Source organism: Xiphias gladius, chromosome 6 (assembly GCF_016859285.1).
Source record: "Xiphias gladius isolate SHS-SW01 ecotype Sanya breed wild chromosome 6, ASM1685928v1, whole genome shotgun sequence".
NCBI classification, from domain to species: Eukaryota; Metazoa; Chordata; class Actinopteri; order Istiophoriformes; family Xiphiidae; genus Xiphias; species Xiphias gladius.
The window spans coordinates 25,401,774-25,424,611 of record NC_053405.1 but is presented as its reverse complement, the minus strand read 5'-3'; the positions used below and the strand labels follow the sequence as shown (position 1 = coordinate 25,424,611).

Below are 22,838 nucleotides of genomic sequence, written 5' to 3'. Positions count from 1 at the left end.
TCTTGGGCATCGACAGATTAATCTCTCCACGTATGGGAAACATAGTATAATCCCTCTCCTGCAGACATGGAATGTGTTTCACAATACACAAAACAGCCAACAAGATAGATAGACAGATACATCATAAATGGTTTGTTCAAGGCTAATACTGTATATTGTCTTACCATGGTATAGCAAGGTGCTTTGTTAGAATTGTGTAGATGACTATTTAGAATAACTATACATTGAATCTGTATATAAACACACGTGCAGAATTTAATATACAGGCACATACATTCCTGTGTATTATATACTTCTACAATAAATTCATATAAACTATAACTTAGGTGAATGCAGAAATACTTAAATAACTTGAAGTTTTCATGGGCCTGTGGAAACAATTGTGGGATGTCTTTTGTGGCTTTAGGTGAGCTGTCTAAAGTCTGAGAAAATAACCCTTCCACCAGGGTTGGCTCAGCTTGGGCTGTGATGCAAACTGGTAGTGTGGAGTTAAAGAGTGCCTCTATCCAGTTGCATGTTGGGAAATGTAGGATCGGTGGTTTTGGAGTTTGACCCAGGCTAGAAGTCAGAGTATCTCAGCCTCCTCTGCATCTTCTTTTCTGCAGTACCCCTTTAAGAATAATGTAAAGTGTTATCTTTATAGTTTTTTGCCTCACACACCTGTATGTTTGGTAACTATAAAAAAAATGTGTCCGTTTCTTTAGAATTTGTGTTGAACGGAGAGAAGAAGTTCATCCAGACAGATGAAACTAGCGCCCCGCAGCACATTTTACATGTCTGCTGCCCCCTCCCTGTCGCCTCCAACGCGTATGACGTCACTCTATACCATGGCTAGCTGTTCAGCGGAGAACGAGGAGAGGCCACGCATGCGCACAAACCCCTCGGGTTATAAAAAATAAAAAAAATAAAAATCCCCGTAAGCGTCACGGACCGGTGCAGCAGCAGTGTGTCCTCATCACGGAGAGAGAGAGAGAGAGAGAGAAAGAGAGAGGAGAGAGAGAGAGAGAGAGAGAGAGAGCGGGCGGGCCTGAAAGAGAAGCAACATCACCGCCTTTTCCCTCCAGCATCTTCACCAACCATCACCGAACTCGGGTGGGAACACACAAGTACTCTCAGACTCTCCTCCGGTGTCCAGAGTTCCCCCACCTCCTCCTCAAAATGTCCGTGGGCAGTGACTTTGGGAACCCTTTAAGAAAATTCAAACTCGTCTTTCTGGGGGAACAAAGTGGTAAGACATTTTCAATTCTCCTGAGAAGTTCATGTGTCTGTCGTGAGTCAAGTGAACCCGTTGCACCTGCCGGCCAGTCAGCAAGTTCACCCTGTTGATGAAAGGGACATCTAGCTAGCTCGTCTCGGGGTTGTGCTTCACGTCTGAGTGGTATGGTTTTAAAGTGAAGACGAAAAAAATGTCTCTATTGGTGACATGTGTGATTTCAGTTTGTGAGAGTGATGGTGGGGAGGGGAGGGCATTCTCTTAATCAAATTACCAGCTTGTAAGGCTCCACACAATGGACCGAAGTATCTGAATTGTAGCCTGCAGTCTCTAAGTTTTTACAGCAAAATTGTTGAGGCACTAGTAATGCTAATGCCCGCCCTGTAAAGCGTTTAAGCCGGCTATTAGTTTGACACATCCCAGACTAGCAATTTAGGATTTATACAGCATCAGTGACAAATGAGTAATACTCGGTAAATGAGACTGAATATCTGCATGTAGGGAGACTGTGCAGCCTCGGGTCTGACGCTGGTGATGATACAAGTTGGTAAATATTCCTGTGTGTTGAGACACACCCAGGTTGTCAGTGGCGATGAGATAACTTGTGTGGCTGCAGTCTCTGCCCTGGTATTGTTCCAGTCTGCCTGCTGAGGGCTGACCAAGTTTGTGTTTTAGCCTGGGGATTCGCTCTATGAATTATTGTTTTGGTATGAAATTTCAGCAGGACGTAAGATAAGACATTAATGGATCATCTTGTGGAAAGTCACATCTGATTTAGCTTTTTTTTTTAAATCTCCATCCCAAGCATCACTCGCCCACACCCTTAGTCAAAAGCGTCTCCTTATCTGAGGCTTCAATGTGGCATCAAAATTGTCTTCCATAAGATTAGACTGACGTGGCTGAGATCTGCTTTGAATCTTTTAGGTTTGCTTTGTCTTTTGAACAGGGCAGGTCTGTTTATGGTCTAATTCAGAGGTCTTGAGCAGCCAAATGAACCACATTAGTCATGGTTCAGTCCTTCATTTGGTTGTATTGATCCTCCAGGATACTGGGGGTCATGCATTATATTGTATATTGTTCCAATTACAACAGTGTTGCATACTCAATTATCTAAATAATAGCAAATCTATGCGGTCTTTTAGCTGTACAACCTATCATTTGCTATATACTAAATGATGCCTTATCTGAACTTAAAGGAATCCTGAGAATGCTGACAACTGATGATGTGCTACACTTCTATTATTAAGACTAGGTATGAAACAATTAATCGATTAATCGATTATTGAAATAATCAATAATAATTTTCTGGTTCCAGCTTCCTAATGAGAGGATTTGCTGCTTTTCTCTGTTTTATAACATTGTAAATTGAACATCTTTGAGTTTTGGTCAGACAACACATTCAAAGACCGAAAATCCAGCTCTAAGAACTTGTTACAGTCATTTTTCACTTTTTTCTAACATTTTATAAATTAAACAAAAAAAATTGACAAATTGACAGATTTTAGTGCTGCAATTGATTTTTATTATATTTATTTTAGATTTATCTCCCAATTGTTAGTGGGAGACATATTATTATTAATATTATTATTATTATTATTATTATTATTATTATTATTATTTTAGTTTATAAAATGTCAGAAAATAGTGAAAAATACCCATCAAGTTCACTGATTCCAGATTTCATCCTCAAATGTCTTGTTTTATCTGACCACCAGTCCAAAACCTAAAGATACTCAGTTTGTATAAAACTTGCTTTAAAGGGGATGTAAACGATTAATTGATCAAAATAGTTATCACATATGAGCTTTCAGATTACTCTTTGTAACCTATAAAACGTAACACTTTCCTCTCTACCTTTTCACAGTGCTTTCATCTCCAAATTAAAGTAATTCAGATACAGTATATACATAATATATACAAACCTCAGAAAGGCTATAGACCTTGTTGGTTGGGTTTTACTCTTGGGCAGTTTTATTATATTAAGTGCCAAGGAACAATCCAAAGGGGATTTGGCTGCACAAACATAATATCATGGAGTATACTGTATTCACAAGACCACAAAGCTGGCTGAACGTTTGGACGTTATAAATTCTGGAGATAAACAGACATAATTTCTTATTTAGTGAAAGGTAAAGCATTAAAAATAATTGATAGGTTTCAGAATTAAATGGCATGAATGAAATCTCTAGCAGAGGAGAATAAATTGATTTGATTGTTGCACTTTTTTTGAGTGTTTGTGTATGTGTGTGTGTGTGTAGGCGCTATATACAACTTTATTTCAAGCTCTTGCAAACCTTATTGATTCATACTTCAGATACCAAGATTCATTGCTCTTCTGTATTATCATTTAGATACAGAACGAGAAGCTGATATGTAGACGGAGAGACTGCTGGCATTGTCATAGGATGTACATAGAGCTACATAGAGCTTTTCGAAGCAGACAAAAGTCTTTGGTACTAATAAGCTCTTTTTCTTTTCTTACTCTCAGCGAGGAGGAAAGTGTTACAGACGTGCACATCATAAACAAACAAACAAACAAATAAACCGGTTGTAGTTGACAGTAGGCCTGAATTATTGATGAGGAACATTTCTCATCAATGAATCACTACTCATATGGTACAACTTTTGTTTATCTTTGTTACAGCTTGAACTCATTGCTCATTAACACCTGATCTTAAAAGATTCCTTTGTGGGGTGTGTTATTTCACTGACAAATAAGTATAGATTGGAGGGCGTCTGTCAATGTTTGTATTTGTCTGTCTGTCCTAATATTGGAATAAGACATAACTGCTAAAATCACAGAAATACTTTATGCCACACAATGCTCCTATGATAGGTAGAATTAGCATTTCCTATAATTACTGCTGCATCACCACTGTATGGTAATTATGGTGACTGCTGTGACTGTTTCATCAGCAAGATAAACCTTTGGCTTGATATAATCTTGGAGGTTTGTGAGATTCCGTGGTTGGCCTCATTCTGTAGTGTCTTTGGTAAAATCGGTCTGGGTTGTTGAACTCTAAAGCCCCTGGAGTCTCCACAGGTCTGTAGTGAGGGGTCCCAGCCACTCTGGAGGAATGTAGTCAGCGTCTGTTATCAGTGTGAGTGGACTTTATTTGTCAACCACTGCTCAACCAGGCAGTGGCAGCGCCAGCCTCGTGTTTGATTGAGCTGTCTCCGGTGGAGCTGTGTCTCTCTGACATGTCTGCTGCAGTTGCAGCTGGAGGCCAGGCAGGCGTGAATCCAGTTAGCTCTGCCACTATCATTTATTAATGTACATGACTGGGCTCAAGTATGTCAGGAACAGGGGCATCAGTACAGAGGCTTTCTGTGTACAGTGAAGGCCCATAATGGTGGAAGTGTCTAAAAAAGTGTGTATATAAAAGGAAAGATGGCATGATGTTCTGTTTTTCATAAAAGAATCAGCTAACGTCAGAGAGGTGGGGGCTCCAGATTATGTGGGTGGTAGCAGGCAGAATGTTAAATGAGCTGTCAGGAAGTCTCTCCTCCTGCATAGTTCTTTTCGTGTTTTCTACACTGCCTGTACAAAGGAGGCCGACTAAAGATTTCCTCAACAAAGCTGAAGGCTTTAAGCAGGCCAATCAGCTGTTTCCAAGTCTGTGTGCCCACTTTCCTGGTGGAAACAGCATTTTGCCAGTTCCAGCCCTCAACCAGATCAACCAGATCATTGTTAGAACATCACAGATTACTGCTCCGTATTTACTGGGTCATAGATGTTTTGCCATAGGCAAGTTTTCAAAGGAGCAATACTGCATGGTACTTTGTAAAAGCCAATTGTTTGGAGGTAATCCCCAGCTACATGCTTAATTGCACCTCAGACACACGGATGGGAATACATTCGGTAAATGCATCCGCATGGCTGACATGAGATTTTGCCCACTGAATCAAAATGACAACTTCCATCTTTGACTGCACAAAGATTGCCATCAAGAAAACTAAAGCTTGCTTCAAAATACTGCTGAATCACTACACCAATATGCTTCAAAGTAGTGTTCATTTGGTTGTCTTATGCATCAATCACTATGTTTCCAGGAAACAGCTTTCAGGGTAAAGGAAACCCTGGGTTTTGCCGACACATTTCTTCACTGAGGCTCTGAAACCACAGAAGCAAATACAGATACTACATATTTTCACACACATGCACAGATCAATAACATGCAGCTTTTTATATAGAAATTGTACAAGGATAAGTGGAGGGAAAGTGCAAAAATCTTGATGCAAACAGAAGCCACACACAGTTCCTTCTGGATTGGTAGCTATACGCCACAGAAGATTATAATGTGTTTTTCAGCCTTTTTGCATACTGTAGGTAGTGCAGAGAAATGATCTTCTCTTTTTTTTTAAAATATCACATATATCAGTCTATTAATATGCATGGCTGAGGTTCAGTATAGGCAAGAACCTGTCAAGTTTGATTTGATAGTGACTTCTAAAAACTGCTTTTGTTTTGTGTCAAATGTTCCACAAGTGCTAAGAAAAACAAAAAAGGTGCCAGTCACCTTTTTAAAGTCAAAATTCAATTTTGCTTCATCTCATCACATGCCACAAAGGAGTTTCAAGTCCTTGCCTAGTTTGAACTGACTCTCTGAACAGATATTAACTTGAATATTGACCTCATCCAATGTTCAGGTGTGTAGGATCAGTCAGTATCACGTCACATTGGGTTTGTGTGTCGTCTCAGAGAAAGACAGTGAAGAAAATGGAAATAGGAAAAGCTTACAGGAACCCCTGAGGACTGGGAGAGAACAGCCACATGGGAAACAATGGCTTGAGAACCAACATGACAATAGTCATTAAAATGTTGTAACTAAATAATTTTATCAGAACCTCATGTGGCCCAATTACCAAATAAATATTAAAAATCTAACTGGTGATATATTATTGATATATGGTATATATGATACAAAATATCACACCAAAAACCTCAAATCTCTGTAGTATTCAGGCATGAGCCTGAAACCAATTGGATATTGACATCCAACGCTGTCGTGTTTTATTCCGTAGATTCAGTTAATTCATAGTTTACATTAGAGCCAACTGATAATTTGACCAGACCAATAAATTGGCCGATATTAGTTCATTTCAGACATATTGGTATGTTTATGTCAGTTAATGAATGACAAGAAATTGTTGTACAGAAATGCCAAAGACATGTTTATATAAAGTGTCATCATTCTATAGTACGTCCACCAGAGAGTAGTAAAAGGTTTATTTTTCAACTGTAAAATGTCCTGCCCTATACATGACATTTTATGCCTTTATTGGACAGCATCAGTAGAGGGATGACAGGAAATGAAGGGAGAGAGAGACGGGGATTGACAACAAAGCAACAAGGACTCCAGCTAGATCCCAACCATCAGTGTTGCAATTCATGGGTAGTACCTTACCCCCATAAATATGTTAATTTTTCTTCTGTGTTGAGTTATTTGAGTGATTGAGCAGATGTATGTTTTCACTGCTGCAGTTTCACACTATGTTTAGGATATGATCAACAAATGGTCCCCATGAACTTGGTTTGATGCTGTGTGGTAAATGAACAAAGATAATATGAAACCACACCCAAGAAGCAACAAGTTTTGACGGAAACATCAAAACCACAATGTCTTGAAAATTAGAACAAAATCTTTCCTTGTTGTGCAAGAGCATTTATGCTCTATAGGGAGCAGCAGGTGTGTGAAGGGTGGAGTGGATGAGTTCAGTTGACTAAGCTTTGCAGGTTAGAGCAGAGTGGTGCTGATCACACGGACGGACTGGTGAGTCCTCTGGTGCTGCCGAACTCTTTCTCTTCTGCTTTTTCTAAATGTGAAACAGTCATTAAAATTTAATGATATTTCTTATAAAAATAGGTTTGAATCTTAAACATACCTTCATTATATCTACTGTCTTGAGGGATCTGGATTTCACAACATCCTCACATACCACTGAGACTGGATGACTAAGTGTGACATAGCCAACAAACTGTGGAGTAAATAGAGTTACTAGACCTTCAGCTTGTAGGATTTACTTTGAATGAGCGATTGAAGATAGGCTGCTGAAATTGACTTGACATAGGGCCGATGTTTCAGCAGGAAGATTGAAGTCTGTGGGGGGGTCTACAGACTTCAGTCCCTAGCGGCATCTCTGTTTGCTGTAACATTTGATAATCTGGCTGCATCTAAAGATAACTGGTCATCCCTTTCATTTCACATCTCATTGTGTCTTCCCGGCAAGTCTTCTTCGTCTGTGATAGATTGGGGGAAACAAATCCCTGACAGCTTTGATCTGCTATTGATCGGCTCAGCTGCCCATTAGCGGGGGTAATTGATCAAAAGGCATCAATCCCAGAGACGTGCCAGGCTAGTCCCTCTGTCTATGGCTTCGGACAGGAAAATGTCCTGAAGGATGTGTATACATTCTCAACCAGGCACACTGGGCATTTTATATATACTAAACAATAGCGTCTCCTTACCTGTCTTTTCTGCTTCCAACCAAAGAAACCTTTAAAAAAACTAATCTAACCTGGATGAGACTAAAACCATCATGTGCATCTGCCAGGGTGCATGTTCCTGTTGCATGGCATTTCAGAGTGCATATTTTGCGCTACCCTGAAGATGCTAAGAAAAATTTTAACGGGCCTAAAAATGATGCTGATGACTGCAGGTTTTTTTTTTTTTTTTTTTTTTTAAACAATGTATTATTATTAAGAGGTGCTTTCAGTCCTGAAGGAGCTAGTCTGCAGCAAAGGCAAACCAGACAGAGTGATGGTAGCTCTATACATATGCTGCACAGCTGAGTGGGCGTGTTCCCAAAGGCCCATGGGAAAGCACAGCCTCACTTACAAACTCTGCCCAGGATAAAACAGGATTGCAAATCTGTCTGGTGCCCATGCAGTGATGTAGAGAAACTGTCCTATTCAGTCCCGCCCACCTGTGTGCCAGTGAAAAGATTTTGGAAGCAATATCTGATGACACAGTTTAACAAAGAGCAGGCATAAAATAGCAAGGGTGGATGTGTCTCTAATTAAAAATGCAACTTATTACCATGTTATTTAAATTATTAAAGATCAACTTTAACAAGGATTCAGGAACTTTTAAAGTACCTCACATTTAGCTGGAGAGACTATTTGTAGACTATTCTCTCTGAAATATGTGTCTTAGAAATAGATTGGACTCGTGCTTAATGTGAGATCTTTCGAAGGAGAGTGACCAAGAATCCCATTTAAAAATAATTCCAGTTGCTCAAACAGAATGGCTCTGTGAATAAAATCCCCACTGTGGAGGAAGGCTGTCATTTACCCAGCATGGGATGTGACACTGTGACACTGAGTTTACGCTTTCTCCGGTTCCCCAGATGAGCCCTCATCATGGGTCTGCTTTAGTCTGAATGCAGCTTGCTGTAGCCTTCACTTAACCTGCCTTAAAATCATTCATTGGGTTTTCGTTCATTGATGAGGTTTGTCATTCTTTAAAATAATATTAGTAAATGTTTTTAATCAGCACTGTTCCATACAGTAGATGTGACTGTGGGGATATATTGTGTTATTAAGATGCCAGCGTGAGTACCACGCAGAGTTCTGCAGGGACTTATGGTCTGGAGGGAGTAGGGAGTGATTTATCGAACTCGGTGGACAAAGAAATGAACCTCTACCAGACAACTTGGAGAGAAACAGGTGGCAGAAATGCTGTGGGGCAGCAGCAGTGTAGGAGCACTGCTTCCAATGCTTGCTCATGATGTCAACATATTCAGGGATGGCTATTCTAAGTAGCTTCACATTAGTTTTTGTACTTTACTATCAGATGCTAAATATTCCTCTTTTTCTTCAACCCTCTTATAGTGCTCATCCTGTCAGCATCCCTTTAAGGGACAGGAAGGCATCTCCATGCCCTTTTTTTGTGTTTTTGTCTATTTTCTTCCTGGAACCTGAATGACTCTTTAGAAGCTGATGAGTACTTTGTCCCACACATTGCTGTAGCGATGGGAGAGTTTAGCCTTGGAGCAAAAGCAAACCTTGATCCCAAGCACAATGGTAACAATGCTTGCTTTGTTTTTGCTGTGGAACAAAGATCTAAAGGTAAACAAGCTGCAATTTCGTAATGTGAGATCAGCTCTGAGTCAGCTTTTCTTTGTAGGTCCAATCATGACTGTTCAATCCAAATGCTCAAAACTTTATTTTGTTTAGGCCACTGGTTCCATGCCAACACACAAATATGTTGCAGCTTTTCTTAAAAACTAGATTAGGCTACACTACAATCTTAAAGACCCTATCTGTCTGCATTTTGTGTATTTTTCAAGTAATCTTAATTAAAAACATAGGGCCGTTGTAAAAATGTGTAAACAAACCTTTTAAGAGTATTAATGAGATTTATTTGTTGTCAGAATTTTTTGTGTGAATGTGAGAGTGAGGCTGGCAGGTGTAGCTTTGTAGTGTTGGGTGGACGCTTTTGTTACCATGGAGCATGGATTGCGCCTTTAATGTGTTAAAAAAAAAAAAACAATGTTCCCAGCCTATTGAGAATCCAGATCCTGTTTGACCAAGGCCCCTTCACTTTGATTAATTTGTTTTTTGAATAACTGAAAATAATTATTTTTACCTATGTGGTGCTTGTGAGCAAAAGCTGATGCCAAGTCAGTCAGACCCAATGGTTTTCCAGGGCACTTGAAAGCAACATATTTATTGGGTCTGGCTGTTCGACAGGGCCAAGAAAAAGGGCTAGAAGACTCCAGTGTGATGCCCATGTTGCCCTGTTTCACTGAACCGTAAGAACTTTTAGGCCTAAAGGCTCTGTTGTTGGATTTGTTTTGGAATCTTTCCGCCCGTAAAAAAACGGCTTAATGCAACTTATGTCACTCAGTGGGTCAATGACCAAATACTTACTCCTGTGATGCACAGTGTATTTGATATGGCAATTTGAGATTCATCTGGAGGGAACATGTGTTGTACAAACATCACTTAAACCAAAAGTGCGTAGTACTCTTACAACAAGATTAAATGGCTTGCCGTGCCACACGTGGACTCATTATAACCTTTAACTGGTACAGTCATTACTGGTTTAAACAAACTTGATTAACAAATATATCAAGCAGAAATTATACTAGTGATAAATTGTTAAGATGGTTCAGAGTATTGTGGAAATTCGTATTGTATTTTTCAGAGTTGCTATTTCTCTGAAGAATAAAAATTCTCTATCATCTAATCATCTCTATTTTGATTTATACAGCATGAGGAGAAGGACTCAGTGGCTGTTTTCTAAAAAAGATCTCCAGCATGTCTGCTTTTATACACTCAGGATAGATGGAAAAACATGCTGACTAAGTTCAGGTTTAGCCGAAAATGTACACTTCAGCTGTCATCCATTAACCCCTCACTGCCTGTGTGCCTGTGACCAAAATTATCACCCAAAGAATCTCCCCTACATTTCCTTCTCACCTCCTCCTCCTATTTTTCCTGACAAAGCAGTACAAGCATATCGCCCTATAACATACACATCAATACATGATACATCAGATGTTCATATACAACATGTTAATTACCCACAAGAGGGTCAAGGGTGCCATTGCATCGTCATGATCAAGCCAAGTGATAAAAACTGAATCTAACCTAACTCTTACCACATATTCCTGTGCTGTCCCTTGTTGTTCATTTAACAGCAAATGAAACTGCACCTTATGGACACCTGGATAATGCGATTTCAGTTAATTAACAGTAGAAGGCATAAATCATTAGTCAGTTATATTCATAACAGTCCAGTCTACACTGTGTTTGTCCCAAAACATTTGTAGTGAGATGAGAGTTCTCAGTCATTTTCCTCTCATGCTCCTTGAAAACTAACTTCACTGCACAGATTTGTCAGACCTTCAGTTTTAAGTCTGTAGACAATTTACTCCCAGACCAGGACATAGCTACCGAGTTCTTTTGTTTTAAATCCCTCTCTTTCGATGGATAATTTTGAACAAACTCTTGTTGAACATGTTGTTGCAGCCATTGCAAGTTATTACATAAACTTCATTGATCAGTGTTTATTTAGCAGAATGGACTTTGATTTGGTTTACCAAATATATTTATGCATTATTTAGTTCTCTGGGTACCCAGTGTCACTGCTCGGGGAAGATGGAAAGAGTTTGGGCTGGAAATATGATGTCCATATTGAAGAATTCTACAAGTTTTCATTAGAATTAATGACGGCAAGTGGCTCTATTTATTGAATCAATATTTAATTAAAAGGTATTGATGTCTGGAGACGTATGACAACCTGACAATAGATCATCTAAACAGACCAATGAAAATGACTCAGTAGGTAAACATAATAAGCCTTGCATAGATACTAGGCCTCTTATAAGGGAACAGAGGATGTTTGATAATGCTTTTAGATGGCACAATAACTACCTTGGTTGTGTAAGATGTAATAAGGTATTTTTACATGTTTATGTTATTCTCAAAGTAGGTGTATCTGAACAATAAAAATTGTAGTATTGTGTTGGTCCATAGTCCAACTACAGTGTTAAATTTCAGATTGTTGGCCTTGTGGTGTGAAAAGTATTGTTGAACTCTGCTGATTGGGCAGCCTGGGATGTCAGGATGTGAGGCGGAAGCTTTGTTATCATTTCAGATGAATGTGCAAACAGTTCATTTGGGGGATGGTGAACTAAGGTTGAAAATAATTTGATCCAGTTTCCCCCAGGAAATTGTTTAGTCAGAGTGGTAAACCGCCCACATCTCGACCCATTCTGTCTCATGATCAATTTAATTAATAGATGGCAGCCTTAACAATAATCACACTTACATATTTTATGTTTGCTGTTTTAAAATGCACCTCTCCCTGAAGCCAGAGATGATTAGATTGGTGTATCATATTCAACAGACTGTACTGGACACTTTTAGCACCTGTTTGTAATTTCTGTAATGAGATTTACTCATAGGCCCTGTGTATTTGCAGAGAGCTTCATAAATTTGCTTTATTAAACCCACAACTGCTAATTTGAGCTGAGTGTGTAATGCAATTATGATTTTTATCTGCTGTATTCAACAGTGCGAACATGAGAAGATCTGATAATACTACATGTAGTACAACATACTATATGTCTGGAAGACTGGAAATGAAAGTGGTGTCCTGTTTTTTTTTTTGAGAGGATGCTGTTTAAATTTCTCCAGTCTACAGCTGCCCTTTGCCTTGTGAGAATGGAATCTAATTTAAACATTAAAACATCAGGTTGGTCTCTCTCAAGCCCTCTGGCCTCAAACTGCAGATATATGACTTCTATCTCTTTTCCCGAGGCAATTACAAACACCACAAGAGCCATATATTTCCAGAATGGTGTCACACATTGGTGGATATGTCACTGTGCTCTGACTGCATATTCAATTGCTATTGCTTTTAGTAACATCAAATGCCTCATTAGACTGCATGAGGACTGAAATGGCTTTCTGAGTGCTTTATGTGTGCATGAGAAACTCAGTCTTTGTTGAGTTTGAAAGCATGTTCATCCATTATTCAGAGGTATTGGTAAATGGACGTGTCCTAGTAAGAGTTCATTTTGCAATTTTTCTACAGGTGCAGTCCATGTGACACATTGTGAAAAGCAATAAACCTTGATACTTAATAATTTTTAATACAATCACAGTAACTCTGCAAATTTTATATCATGTCTATTTTTGTTGCTATCTGATTCTGATGAGTCTACTGTATATGGGTAAGTTTAATGTCATGTTGCCAGACAAAGAAACACTCTAAAATAACTGAATAAGCAGAAAGATCCTTCAAAATCTATAACTTCCTTGGCTCACTAATTAGCTGTCAGCAGTTTAAGGCCATACTAGTAGCTCTGTAACGCTCTCAGCATGCTAACATGCTCACAGTCTCAAAGCAAAAGCACTGATGTTAAGCAGTTGTAATGGTTACCATATTCACCATCTTAGATTAGCATGCTAACATTTACTAATTAGCCTTAATACAAAGTACAACCGAGGCTGATCTGATTGTCACTAGTTTTGCAGTTATTTGGACAAATTAAACATTAGACCATTATGGTACCGGAGGAAAAATCAGGGGATCACCATTCATTAGGATAAATCTTCTGGGAACCATGAATGTCTGTAGGTGGGACAGATGTCTATGATAAAACAGGATTCATTTGTTTGAAATTTGTGTAGCTAGCTTTCATTTAAGAAGTTACAATAAGTCAGGGACTGTTTTTCATGTTAAACTTAATAAGTGTTGGTGTTTTTATCTTGTCTTCTGGTGTTTTTATCCTGTCTTAAACTGACATATAACATGTCAGTTATATGTCAACACATATAACTGTCACACTCACACAAGTGTTCTCAACTGTGGCTGATAAGACCTCAGCTTCTAACAGGTGCAGGGAGATGTCAATCAAGCACAGTCTGTACACACCCACACAGTCCTGAGGAGAGGTCTAATCAGGCATATTAAGAGAAAACGCCTGTGTGGGTGGACTGGAGCTTTATCATGTACATGAGGTATTACCTTCTTTTATTAAAACTGAACATGCACATGAAAAATGTGCTGAAAGGCTGTTGAAACAATGGTTATACTGAATGTTCTGTAACATAGCTACAATTGGTTAAAAAACGTGACCTTATCAACCAAATGTAGCCCGGTTTTTCAGTATCACAGTATGCTGTTTTTGCAGTTAGTATACAAGAAATCAACATACAATACCAGTTTACTATATTACCAAGAGGAAATGATACAATACGTGCATATCAGATGTCAAACTGTATATTATCCAAGAAAAAGCAAAATGTTTCTCTAAAGATAAGAAAGATAAGATTTATTTAGTTGTTTTTCAAGATGTTGATGTTTCCGTCCCACCAGCATTATTAATTTATGAGTAGCTCCTCTAGTTCCTCTGTGTGTTGCATTTTTTTGACAATATTGTACATGAATAGTACTTTCAAAGGTTAAGCTTTTTTTTTTTTTTTTTTATCATGCAATACTGACTTTTTTGAGTATACTTAAGATGGTAGCATGGTATAATTTATACCCAGGCAAGAGAGAGCTAAGCCTAACTAAAGTATGTACTTCCATCATTCTAACTGCTACAGTTTCATGAAACATGGATCGGTTACAAGCAAAGAGGGAGGATGTTATAGTTAAATTCTAGATAGACAACATGCAGGCAAAGCTGGTTAGTTCTTGTTTTTATTCACAAAAATACATACCAGTAAAGCATGTAGCAGCAACATATTTGGACCAGTTAGCTGTTTGCTGCACATTTAATTGTAGGTGTATGATGGGGAAGTTTGCCTGAAGCAGCTTCATGTGTAATAGCTTGAATCCAGAGAGCTCATTTTGGCTAGGTTTTGGGATTTGGTAATATGAAAAGTGCAAGACCTTGACTTTTACTCTTGTAGAATGTATAGTCCATATGGGAGCACTACAACTTTTAGACTTTTTGCTTTCAAATGAGGGGTATGACAGGGCATCTGGAATTTACATTATCCTGTTGCTTAGTGGCCAGCATCAGAAGATTGGTTGTACCTCTGACTACCTTTTGTGGGTGATTTGTGTCAACTAGAATTTTTTTTTCTAACACATTATTTGGTCAAGTGATTAAAATCAAATGCAGCTACTCTCTTAACACCCCTGTTCAATTAAGATTTTAAATAATGCATAAAAGTAAGATTGAAACTAGAAAGTTTCATTTCAGAAAGAGTTTTCAGTCATCTTAGTGTGACAGTTTCTTTTGATTTGTTAATGCATGCGTAATTCGTTAACTTAGACTGAAGGAAACTGATTTGAAGGCCATCTGCTGTTTGGCATTCTCCTGTTGTGTTCTGTATGCCAGCTGCTGTGACTATGAATAAGCAAGTACACAGATTTAAGACTCAATATCTCTCCCACTGGTCTGTATCTTCTCCAGATCTCTGTGCTGTCCTTCCTCAGCAAGGATGATCATAAATAACCACTTATTTTTCTCCTTTCCTTCACTCATTGATAAATATTAGATATCTGCCTCTCTCCAGCACGCCAAGCTCTCATCCCGGTGTCGTGCAAAAGCAAGGCATGACGTGCACTGTTTTATTTTTATCCATCTCCTTCTGAGTGGGAGCCAGGCCCATGCAGAAAGCACTGCCATGCTCTGATTGGCTGCCAAGTCCTCAAGGGTGTCCATGGTGCCCACCACCTGGATGGACAACTTAAACTCAAACTTAGTTTATTATTCAGATTTATAAAGCTCAGCAAGAAGTGGTAGCTGGATGGTTGTTGTACTATGTTTGTGTGCATTTTCTTGTCCATAGATTTATAGCGAGAATGTTCACATATAACTTGTAATTATAATTATAACTTATAATGAATATTTAATTTACAGCAAAAGCTATAATAGCTTTTTAGTCCATTTAGTCCAAATGCATAACTGCAAATGTTTGCAGAACTATTTTTTTAATTCGAAAGGAACTTTCCCTTCTTAAACTTTGCTTGGAAAAAGTTTTTTTTAAGTTATTGTTAATTTCAGTCTCTGCTGTTCAACACATATTTGCACACACACACATGATATAAATATTCTGTTAATGCTGAAAAAGACCAAGGTCATGATTTTGTCATCAAAGGTGTATGAATTATTTGTATTTAAAAGGACACTCATTTCAGTCACATCCATTCAATACAGTCATTTACAGTGCCGATGATGTCTCATAGGGATTTATTGATTTTTTTCTAGCATATTTTTTACTCATTTGTTTTTTTTTAGTTTTTTTTTTAAGCAAATCCTTAACTTAACCTAGATTCCCTCCTTAAGTCATTTTATGGTTGCATAGTTTACAAATGGCAGGAGGAGGCAGAGCCTAATGTGAACCGAACTGTGAAGGACCTTACATGTGCTGTAAAATTGTATTCTGAGCTATTAAGAGATTCCTTGATGAGGTGTCTGCTGACTTTGCTCAGCGGAGTCCTGGTGGTGAAAGTGCAGGTTGTGCAGCAGCAGGTGCACATTTCTTTCCATTAATTAGCCCCCTTGTTGTTAACTCATTCCGCAAAGTCTTTGAAGCTTCACATTGAGTAGAGACTTCATTAAATCCAAGACTGTAATTGGAAACCTACTAGGCAGGAATCCCCCATGTTACTATTTGTTAAGGTATCCATAGTTTGGCTACATAATGGAGAGCTTACTTAGTGTCATAGTTTATCATCATCAGGGATAGCGTTATTGGTTGTTATATGTTGAAATCCTGAAATGTGTAGAGACGTGCGGGGTCTAAATGATATAGACTGTTTTCAGTCTACAGTCTAGTTTAAGAATATAGTAAAGTAGCGCTTGTCAGTCACAACAGCTCCTGGAGCTCGGTATTTTCTTTTGATTTGGGCATTTTGTTCACCATTGCACACCATTTTGTTCAATAAAAAGTTATTGAATGGGGGGAAATATAGCTCTCCAAGCTATCAAGCTTGCTAATGGTCAGTTACCAAGTTCGTTAGTCTGTTAGCTTACCTTAGTTATAAACGAGGACAATAACTTCACGCAGTTTATTAAAAAAGACGTATTTGTACCATCCACGACTGCAGTCTCAACTGTCTGCAAACCATTGCTCTTTTGTGGAACAGTTTGATGTTCAGATTACGTTACACCATTCATCGCCGGGCAAGTGTTGGAATTAGCCCCATAGGCCGTTGCTCTTTCAAAATGAACAGCTTTAATGGGAATTTGGCCGTATATGTGAGCACAGAGATTAGGAGAGAACAGATAAAGGGTGGTCCAGCCATATACTAGGTTTTGACCCCTTGTTACTCCAGTGGAGGAGATTAAATAAAAGTGGATGGTGCAGTATAGCTAATTAGCTACGATTGACTCCACAATTCTAGTCAGAACTGTCAAGATGGCTTGTTGTTGGTCAATGGTGCAAGACTTCAAATATTTGACAGTGAACCTATGTTATGAACTGGAGCCATGCGGTTTAAAGGATAAGGGAATTCCTTACTCCTTTGAGAATCACCACCTTAAAAGTAGTGGAGGAGTTTATGTGTCCCAGTGATCTTGGGAGCCGTGTTGTCCGAGGCATCAGCCCCTGGTAGGATCTCCCAAGGCGAATTGTTCCCAGGGGAGAGGCCAGACCAAGAGCGATTCATGACAATCAGATGAAAGGCAAACTTCAGGACTGCATCACCTCGCTCAGATTAGGGAAACTGGGGCACCCTACTGGAGCCAGATCTGGGAGGGGAGCTTGCCATTAAGCATCTGGTGACCGTGCCCGGGCTGATGGGGTCTGGTCGTGCACAGCCCGAAGAGATTATATAGAGCATCCACCCTGTGGGCTCACCAACTGCAGGTGTAGGCCTCGGAGTTGGGGTGCATTGTGAGTCGGCGGGCTGGGTCAGGGGCCTGGACATGCTGATCCCTGGCATCGCAGATTAGCTGTAGGGACATGGAATGTGACCTCCCTGGGGGGAAAAGGAGCTGGAGTTGGTGCGGGAGGTGGAGCGGTACCAACTAAATGTATTTTTTTGGAGTTGCTCAGGGTGAGAGGTGCTGGGTGAGTGTGGGGATACTCATGAGCCCCTGGCTGAGCGATACTGTGTTGGAGTTCTCCCTGGAGAGTGAGAGGGTCACCTCAATACAAATACAAGTTGCTAAGAGGAAGGCTCTGACTGTTGCTTATATACCCAACAGCAGTTCAGAGTATGCGGCCTTCTTTGAGTCTGTGGGTGGGGTCTTTGAAAAGGCACTACCTAGGGACAGATTGGGGACAAAAGCAGGGCTTGGCCTACCTAGGCTGTTTTCAGCGGGGGAGGAGTTTGAAGACTCTGGGGAAGCCTCACTTACATCTCTGGGGTAGTTAAGAAGTTCGTCAATGGCAAGGTGCTAGGAGTGAATGAGATTCGCCCTGAGATTCTGAAGGCGCTGGACATTGTTGGGCTGTCTTAGCTGACAGGCCTCTTCATTGTTGCGTTGAGGTTGGGGACAGTGCGTGTGGACTGGCAGACCGGGGTGGTGGGTCCCATTTTTAAAAAGGGAGACCAGAGGGTGGGCTCGAATTATCGTGCTTTCACACTGCTCAGCCTCCCTGGCAACGCTTATGCCAGGGTGCTGGAAAGGAGGCTCAGGCCTGTTGTCGAACCTCAGATTCAGGAGGAGCAATGCGGATTCTGCCCTGGCTGTGGAAGAGCAGACCAACTCTTTATCCTGGCAGGGCTACTTGAGGGATCGTGAGAGTTTGCCCATCCATTCTACATGTGCTTTGCGGACTTGGAGAAGGCCTATGACCGGGTCCCTTGGGCGATCTTGTAGGGGGTACTGTGGAAACATTGGGTTCCGGGGCCCTTGCTACGAGCCATTTGGTTTCTATGTAACCGGAGTGATAGGTGTGTCTGTATCCTCTGCAGGAAGTGAAAGACGTTTTCAGTGGTTGTTCGCCTGAATGTCCGGTTTGGGGGGCCTCAGACTTGCGTTTCTTCTATTTTCAGATGACATGGTTTTGTTGGCTTCATCAGACAGTGACCAGTGACAAAAAAATCACAACAATTTTTTTCAACTGTTCCAAAAGAAGAGAATGTAGGCTTGCAGCGAAAGCAAGTAAAATTAAAAGTCAATCATGTTGTTAAAGGCATTGCTCTTAATCAAGACATTATTAAGAAATCATAACAAAAAATGCAGAGTCCTGTCCCTCCACCGTCCAGACAGGCACTAATTAAGGTAACACAAGAGCATATTCATTTTGAGGTCTCCCTTTGAGACCAGTAGCAGATTGGGACTTGAATGAGCTCCAGTTAAAACAAGCCCACTCTGTCTGTATTAATGCAGGTTAGCTTGGCTGGTGAGAGCCACATGGAGGCGGTTAAGGTGAATCAGGCTGCTTTTGTCAGAGGATATGTTGTGAATGGCAGACAGCTTTCTCCTGTTATTAAGGTGGCTATTTGCACAAGAGGAACCTGTATACTTTATCCATTTTAATTAGATTGTGATGGTAATCAATAGGTGGCAGACGGTGAAGAAAAAGCTACACTGAATAGCCTAAATGTCAAGATGAAATATTTACACAGACAAACTGGAATTGGTGGGAGAATTCATCAAACACAAACTACGCTCTAACAATAAATGTCACATATTTGCTTTCACACAGAAGGGAATGCCATGTTTTATGTTTTTTAGTTTAATACCGAAACAGGAGACCTCTTTTACCTACCTTTTTTCATATTTGTGTTTAGCACTCACAGATCCCCTCATGTCATTTCTAGGACATATCTAAACATTCTCATTGAAAAGATGGCATTAGTCTGTTTTAACTCTTGTTTCCCAATACATGATTAATTTTGTTTAAGGTTTGTTACTGGCTTTTAGCCAGGCAGTTTTATTTTTTTTTCTATCTAAATTTTTTATTTCATACAACATGGGTTCATAGATCCGTACAGTACAGAATACTACATGTTACCCACCAACATTAACCCTAAACTAACCCACATAGATAACCAATTCACAATTCACAAGCAGGATACAGACAGCTATTAAATAATGATAATGATGATAATAAATAAATAAACCTTTATCCTATGTATTCTACATAAGTAAATAAATAATGGGAGACATGGGACATTAGCAAAGTTCTTATTACAGTCTGTTACTTATACATGTGGCAGAATGACAGCCAGACAGTTTAAATTATAGATGAACTTCTTAAAGTTCAATGTTACACTTTCTTTTGAAATGTTATAATATACAGTTTTCTGTAAACCCATTGCCCTGCAAGAACACACTTGTGTTACGATCTGAATGAAAAGAGGTTGTTGCCAAGTTATCTATACCGCTGCTTTTACTGCTTTTACTTTTATGTCTGACTAAAGCGACTAATTATTTGAATCTCATCATAATGTCTAAAATAGCACTGAACGTTAATGGCAAAGAGGGTGGAAATATTATGAGGAGGAAACACATAAAATGCTGAGCTAATTCTGAAACATAATCACTTCATTTTAGCCTTACAGATAATTCACTAAATTATTGCAGCTTCCTGCTTCCACCCCAGTAATTAAATTCACACAAAAAGACCTGGAGTTATATCTGAAGATATTGAGAAAAAATCAAATAACACACTCAGTTCAGTCTTTTAAGAATTAGGTGACTACTGTAGGTTGGATCAGGACATGTTTTGTTTCCCTGTAGTGCTTTGGTGTGACGTTTTGATCATGTACTTCAATGTCCATTGTTACATTGTTTTGCACATACATCCAAGCAAAATCCAAGTGTGCTGTGATACATCTCCCACTCTGGAGAAGAAAGTTCGTGTCTCCTTAGATTTTGTTCATATTGCTCTCTCCCAGATACTACTTGAGTTGGAGAAAGAAAAAGGGTGTGCTGTCTGTCCCTGAGTTTTGAAGCTTTCAGTAGTGAATGACAAGCACAGAGAGTGCTGTGTCATGTTGCTTAGTGGTCGAAGACGATGAGTCAGCAGCGAGGATGTTGGATCAGACTCTCCATCCTAATGTTCTGCTCTCTCATAACTACTGGTGTGAAGGCATTCTCTGCATAACAAATACTCAGGGTGAAAAATAGTAACTAAACCACGCACCGTAAAGTCAATATTGTTTTTCATTATATAGTTCTGCAACTAGTGATGATTTTCATCGATTGATCTCTAAAAAGAGTGTCCAAAAAGTAGTGACAAATGCCCATTATAGATAACAAGAACCCAAGGTGATTGCTTGATTGAAAATTGCTTGTTTTGTGCAACCAACAGTCCAAAATTCAAAGGTATTCAATTTCAAGTGATATAAAACAAGGTAAAGCAGCAATCTCTCACATTGGAGAAGCTTGAAACAGGGAATTTTTGCCATCTTTGCATGATAAATAACTTAAATGATTAACATATTATCAAAACTGACCCTTCGCTAAGCCATGTCCCACTAGGTTATGTAGAATTACCACTCAAAATTTGGGATCATTTCTATAACAATGGGTCATTGATTTCAGACAGAGGTAGAAAAAAGCAGGCTTCTCTTTTTAAGTGACAGAGCACTATTGTTGTATTGTAGGGTAGAGCTAGTTAGCCCTGGTACAACAGAACAGCATTTTTACCTAATATCAGACTGTTTCTTTCTAACATAAAACTACACAGATGTGCACTATAGGAGTTTTTTGGACATACAACGCAAAGATTAGTTTTATGCTTTATTGTTAGTATTTTCAAACAACAATTTAGCTAAGTTTAACCAAGTCATCCTGTCAGCAGGGCAGAGGTGATACTGTTACCCTAAAATTTCATAAAGCATTTGGTTGAACAACAGTGGATGTTTCATTCCTGAATGGGGGTTTATCTGATGTAACCTGTAACCCCACATAGCAATGTAGTTCACTAATGATATTCTAACTTTAGAGCTTGGAAGTGCCACTAGGTCACTGTAGGTAACTAGTTAGCCAGGCATACTAGTGTTAGCGGATTACATTAGAGCGGATAAACACACTATTTAATCAATTTCTTACACTTTTGCTCTTGTGTTTTCGGTGTAGAAAAAAATTAATTAAACATAACATTTATAGACGAATAATGGTGGAGTTTTAATTTCAAATAGACCATGAGTGAATTAGTAAAGTGTGTTAAATTCACTGGTATCTGTCTACAGTAGGACAGCTCTGGAGCAAAGTAAGATAGATGATGTACTGATAGATTAGCATAAGGTCATTAGCATAATCAGTAGCTGCGCATCAGATCCTACCTTGCAAATATGGAAACCAAGTGAGGGCACAGATACATGTAATTACTCTGTCTGATTAAAACTCTTTATGTTAACAATTGCAACTCCGTGCCCATTTGGTGAACTGTGATTTTAAGACAGAATATGTGTATTATGAGTTAGCCTCTTCCTGCAAATTTTGAATGCTCAGTTACAGCACATTTCTTTGACATGAATAATGCAATTAAAATTTCACAAATATTTAAGAGCAACAAATATGAAATGGCAGCAGCACAAAAAGATGTCTGCATGTTGCACCAGGGTATAGATAAGTTAGGTCTATTAGTCGAGATTCAATACGATGAAATGTGGTAGTCAGCAATATACAGTGTCTGTCCATTGTTGACTCACTGATTGGACCCAACTGTAGCACTTTGGATCTGTTCCACTGGAGTTAGAGGGATATAATATACCGGCTCTCAGCCAACCATCTCCACTGCTGCTAAATGGATATACAAAGTGGATGTGATTGATTCCTGCTGACCTCCCCATTTGCTTTACATCAATCCCCCTCATTAATAAAGTCACGGAGGGAAAAAAATCAGAAAACCATATATGCCATCTATCAATAAGTCAACCATGTCTAGCCAGCCTTTTTTTCATTAAGTGATTAATATAGTATAATATACCTTATGCTACTAAAATGATGAATCGATTGTTGAATTGATATGAAATTAGGTGGCTGTGTTCCAGTCATTTGTCAGTCACATACCATAATACGCCTCCATAATGATTCTTGGCAGTTAAGTATAATTCTTCCACAGAGAAATGCATCAGATTTGATGGCTTGGTACATTTAGGTACACATGATCTAACATTGTAGGTACCAGATTAATGGCAATGAATTATCTGAGCAAAAACATTAAAAACAAGGTCAACAAAGTTAAAATTTGGAAAAAATCATTCTTACCGATTAATCATTAACAGTTTAGCACTCAAAAACT

The 22,838-nt window shown here is 39.1% G+C and overlaps 1 protein-coding gene across 2 annotated transcripts in view; it reads left to right on the top strand.

The window, feature by feature from the left end:
- Nucleotides 1–1,026: 1,026 nt before the first annotated feature.
- The window catches only part of rab6ba (RAB6B, member RAS oncogene family a), a 46,958-nt gene continuing 25,146 nt past the window's right edge, over nt 1,027–22,838 (top strand). Inside the window, exon 1 of one of the 2 annotated variants that reach the window (XM_040127684.1) lies at nt 1,027–1,228. In XM_040127684.1, the coding sequence (XP_039983618.1) occupies nt 1,159–1,228 (70 nt within the window). In that variant the 5' untranslated portion in view covers nt 1,027–1,158. Of the gene's footprint in view, nt 1,229–1,274; nt 1,379–22,838 lie in introns of those variants that run through there. The other variant, XM_040127685.1, reaches the window with a different exon arrangement.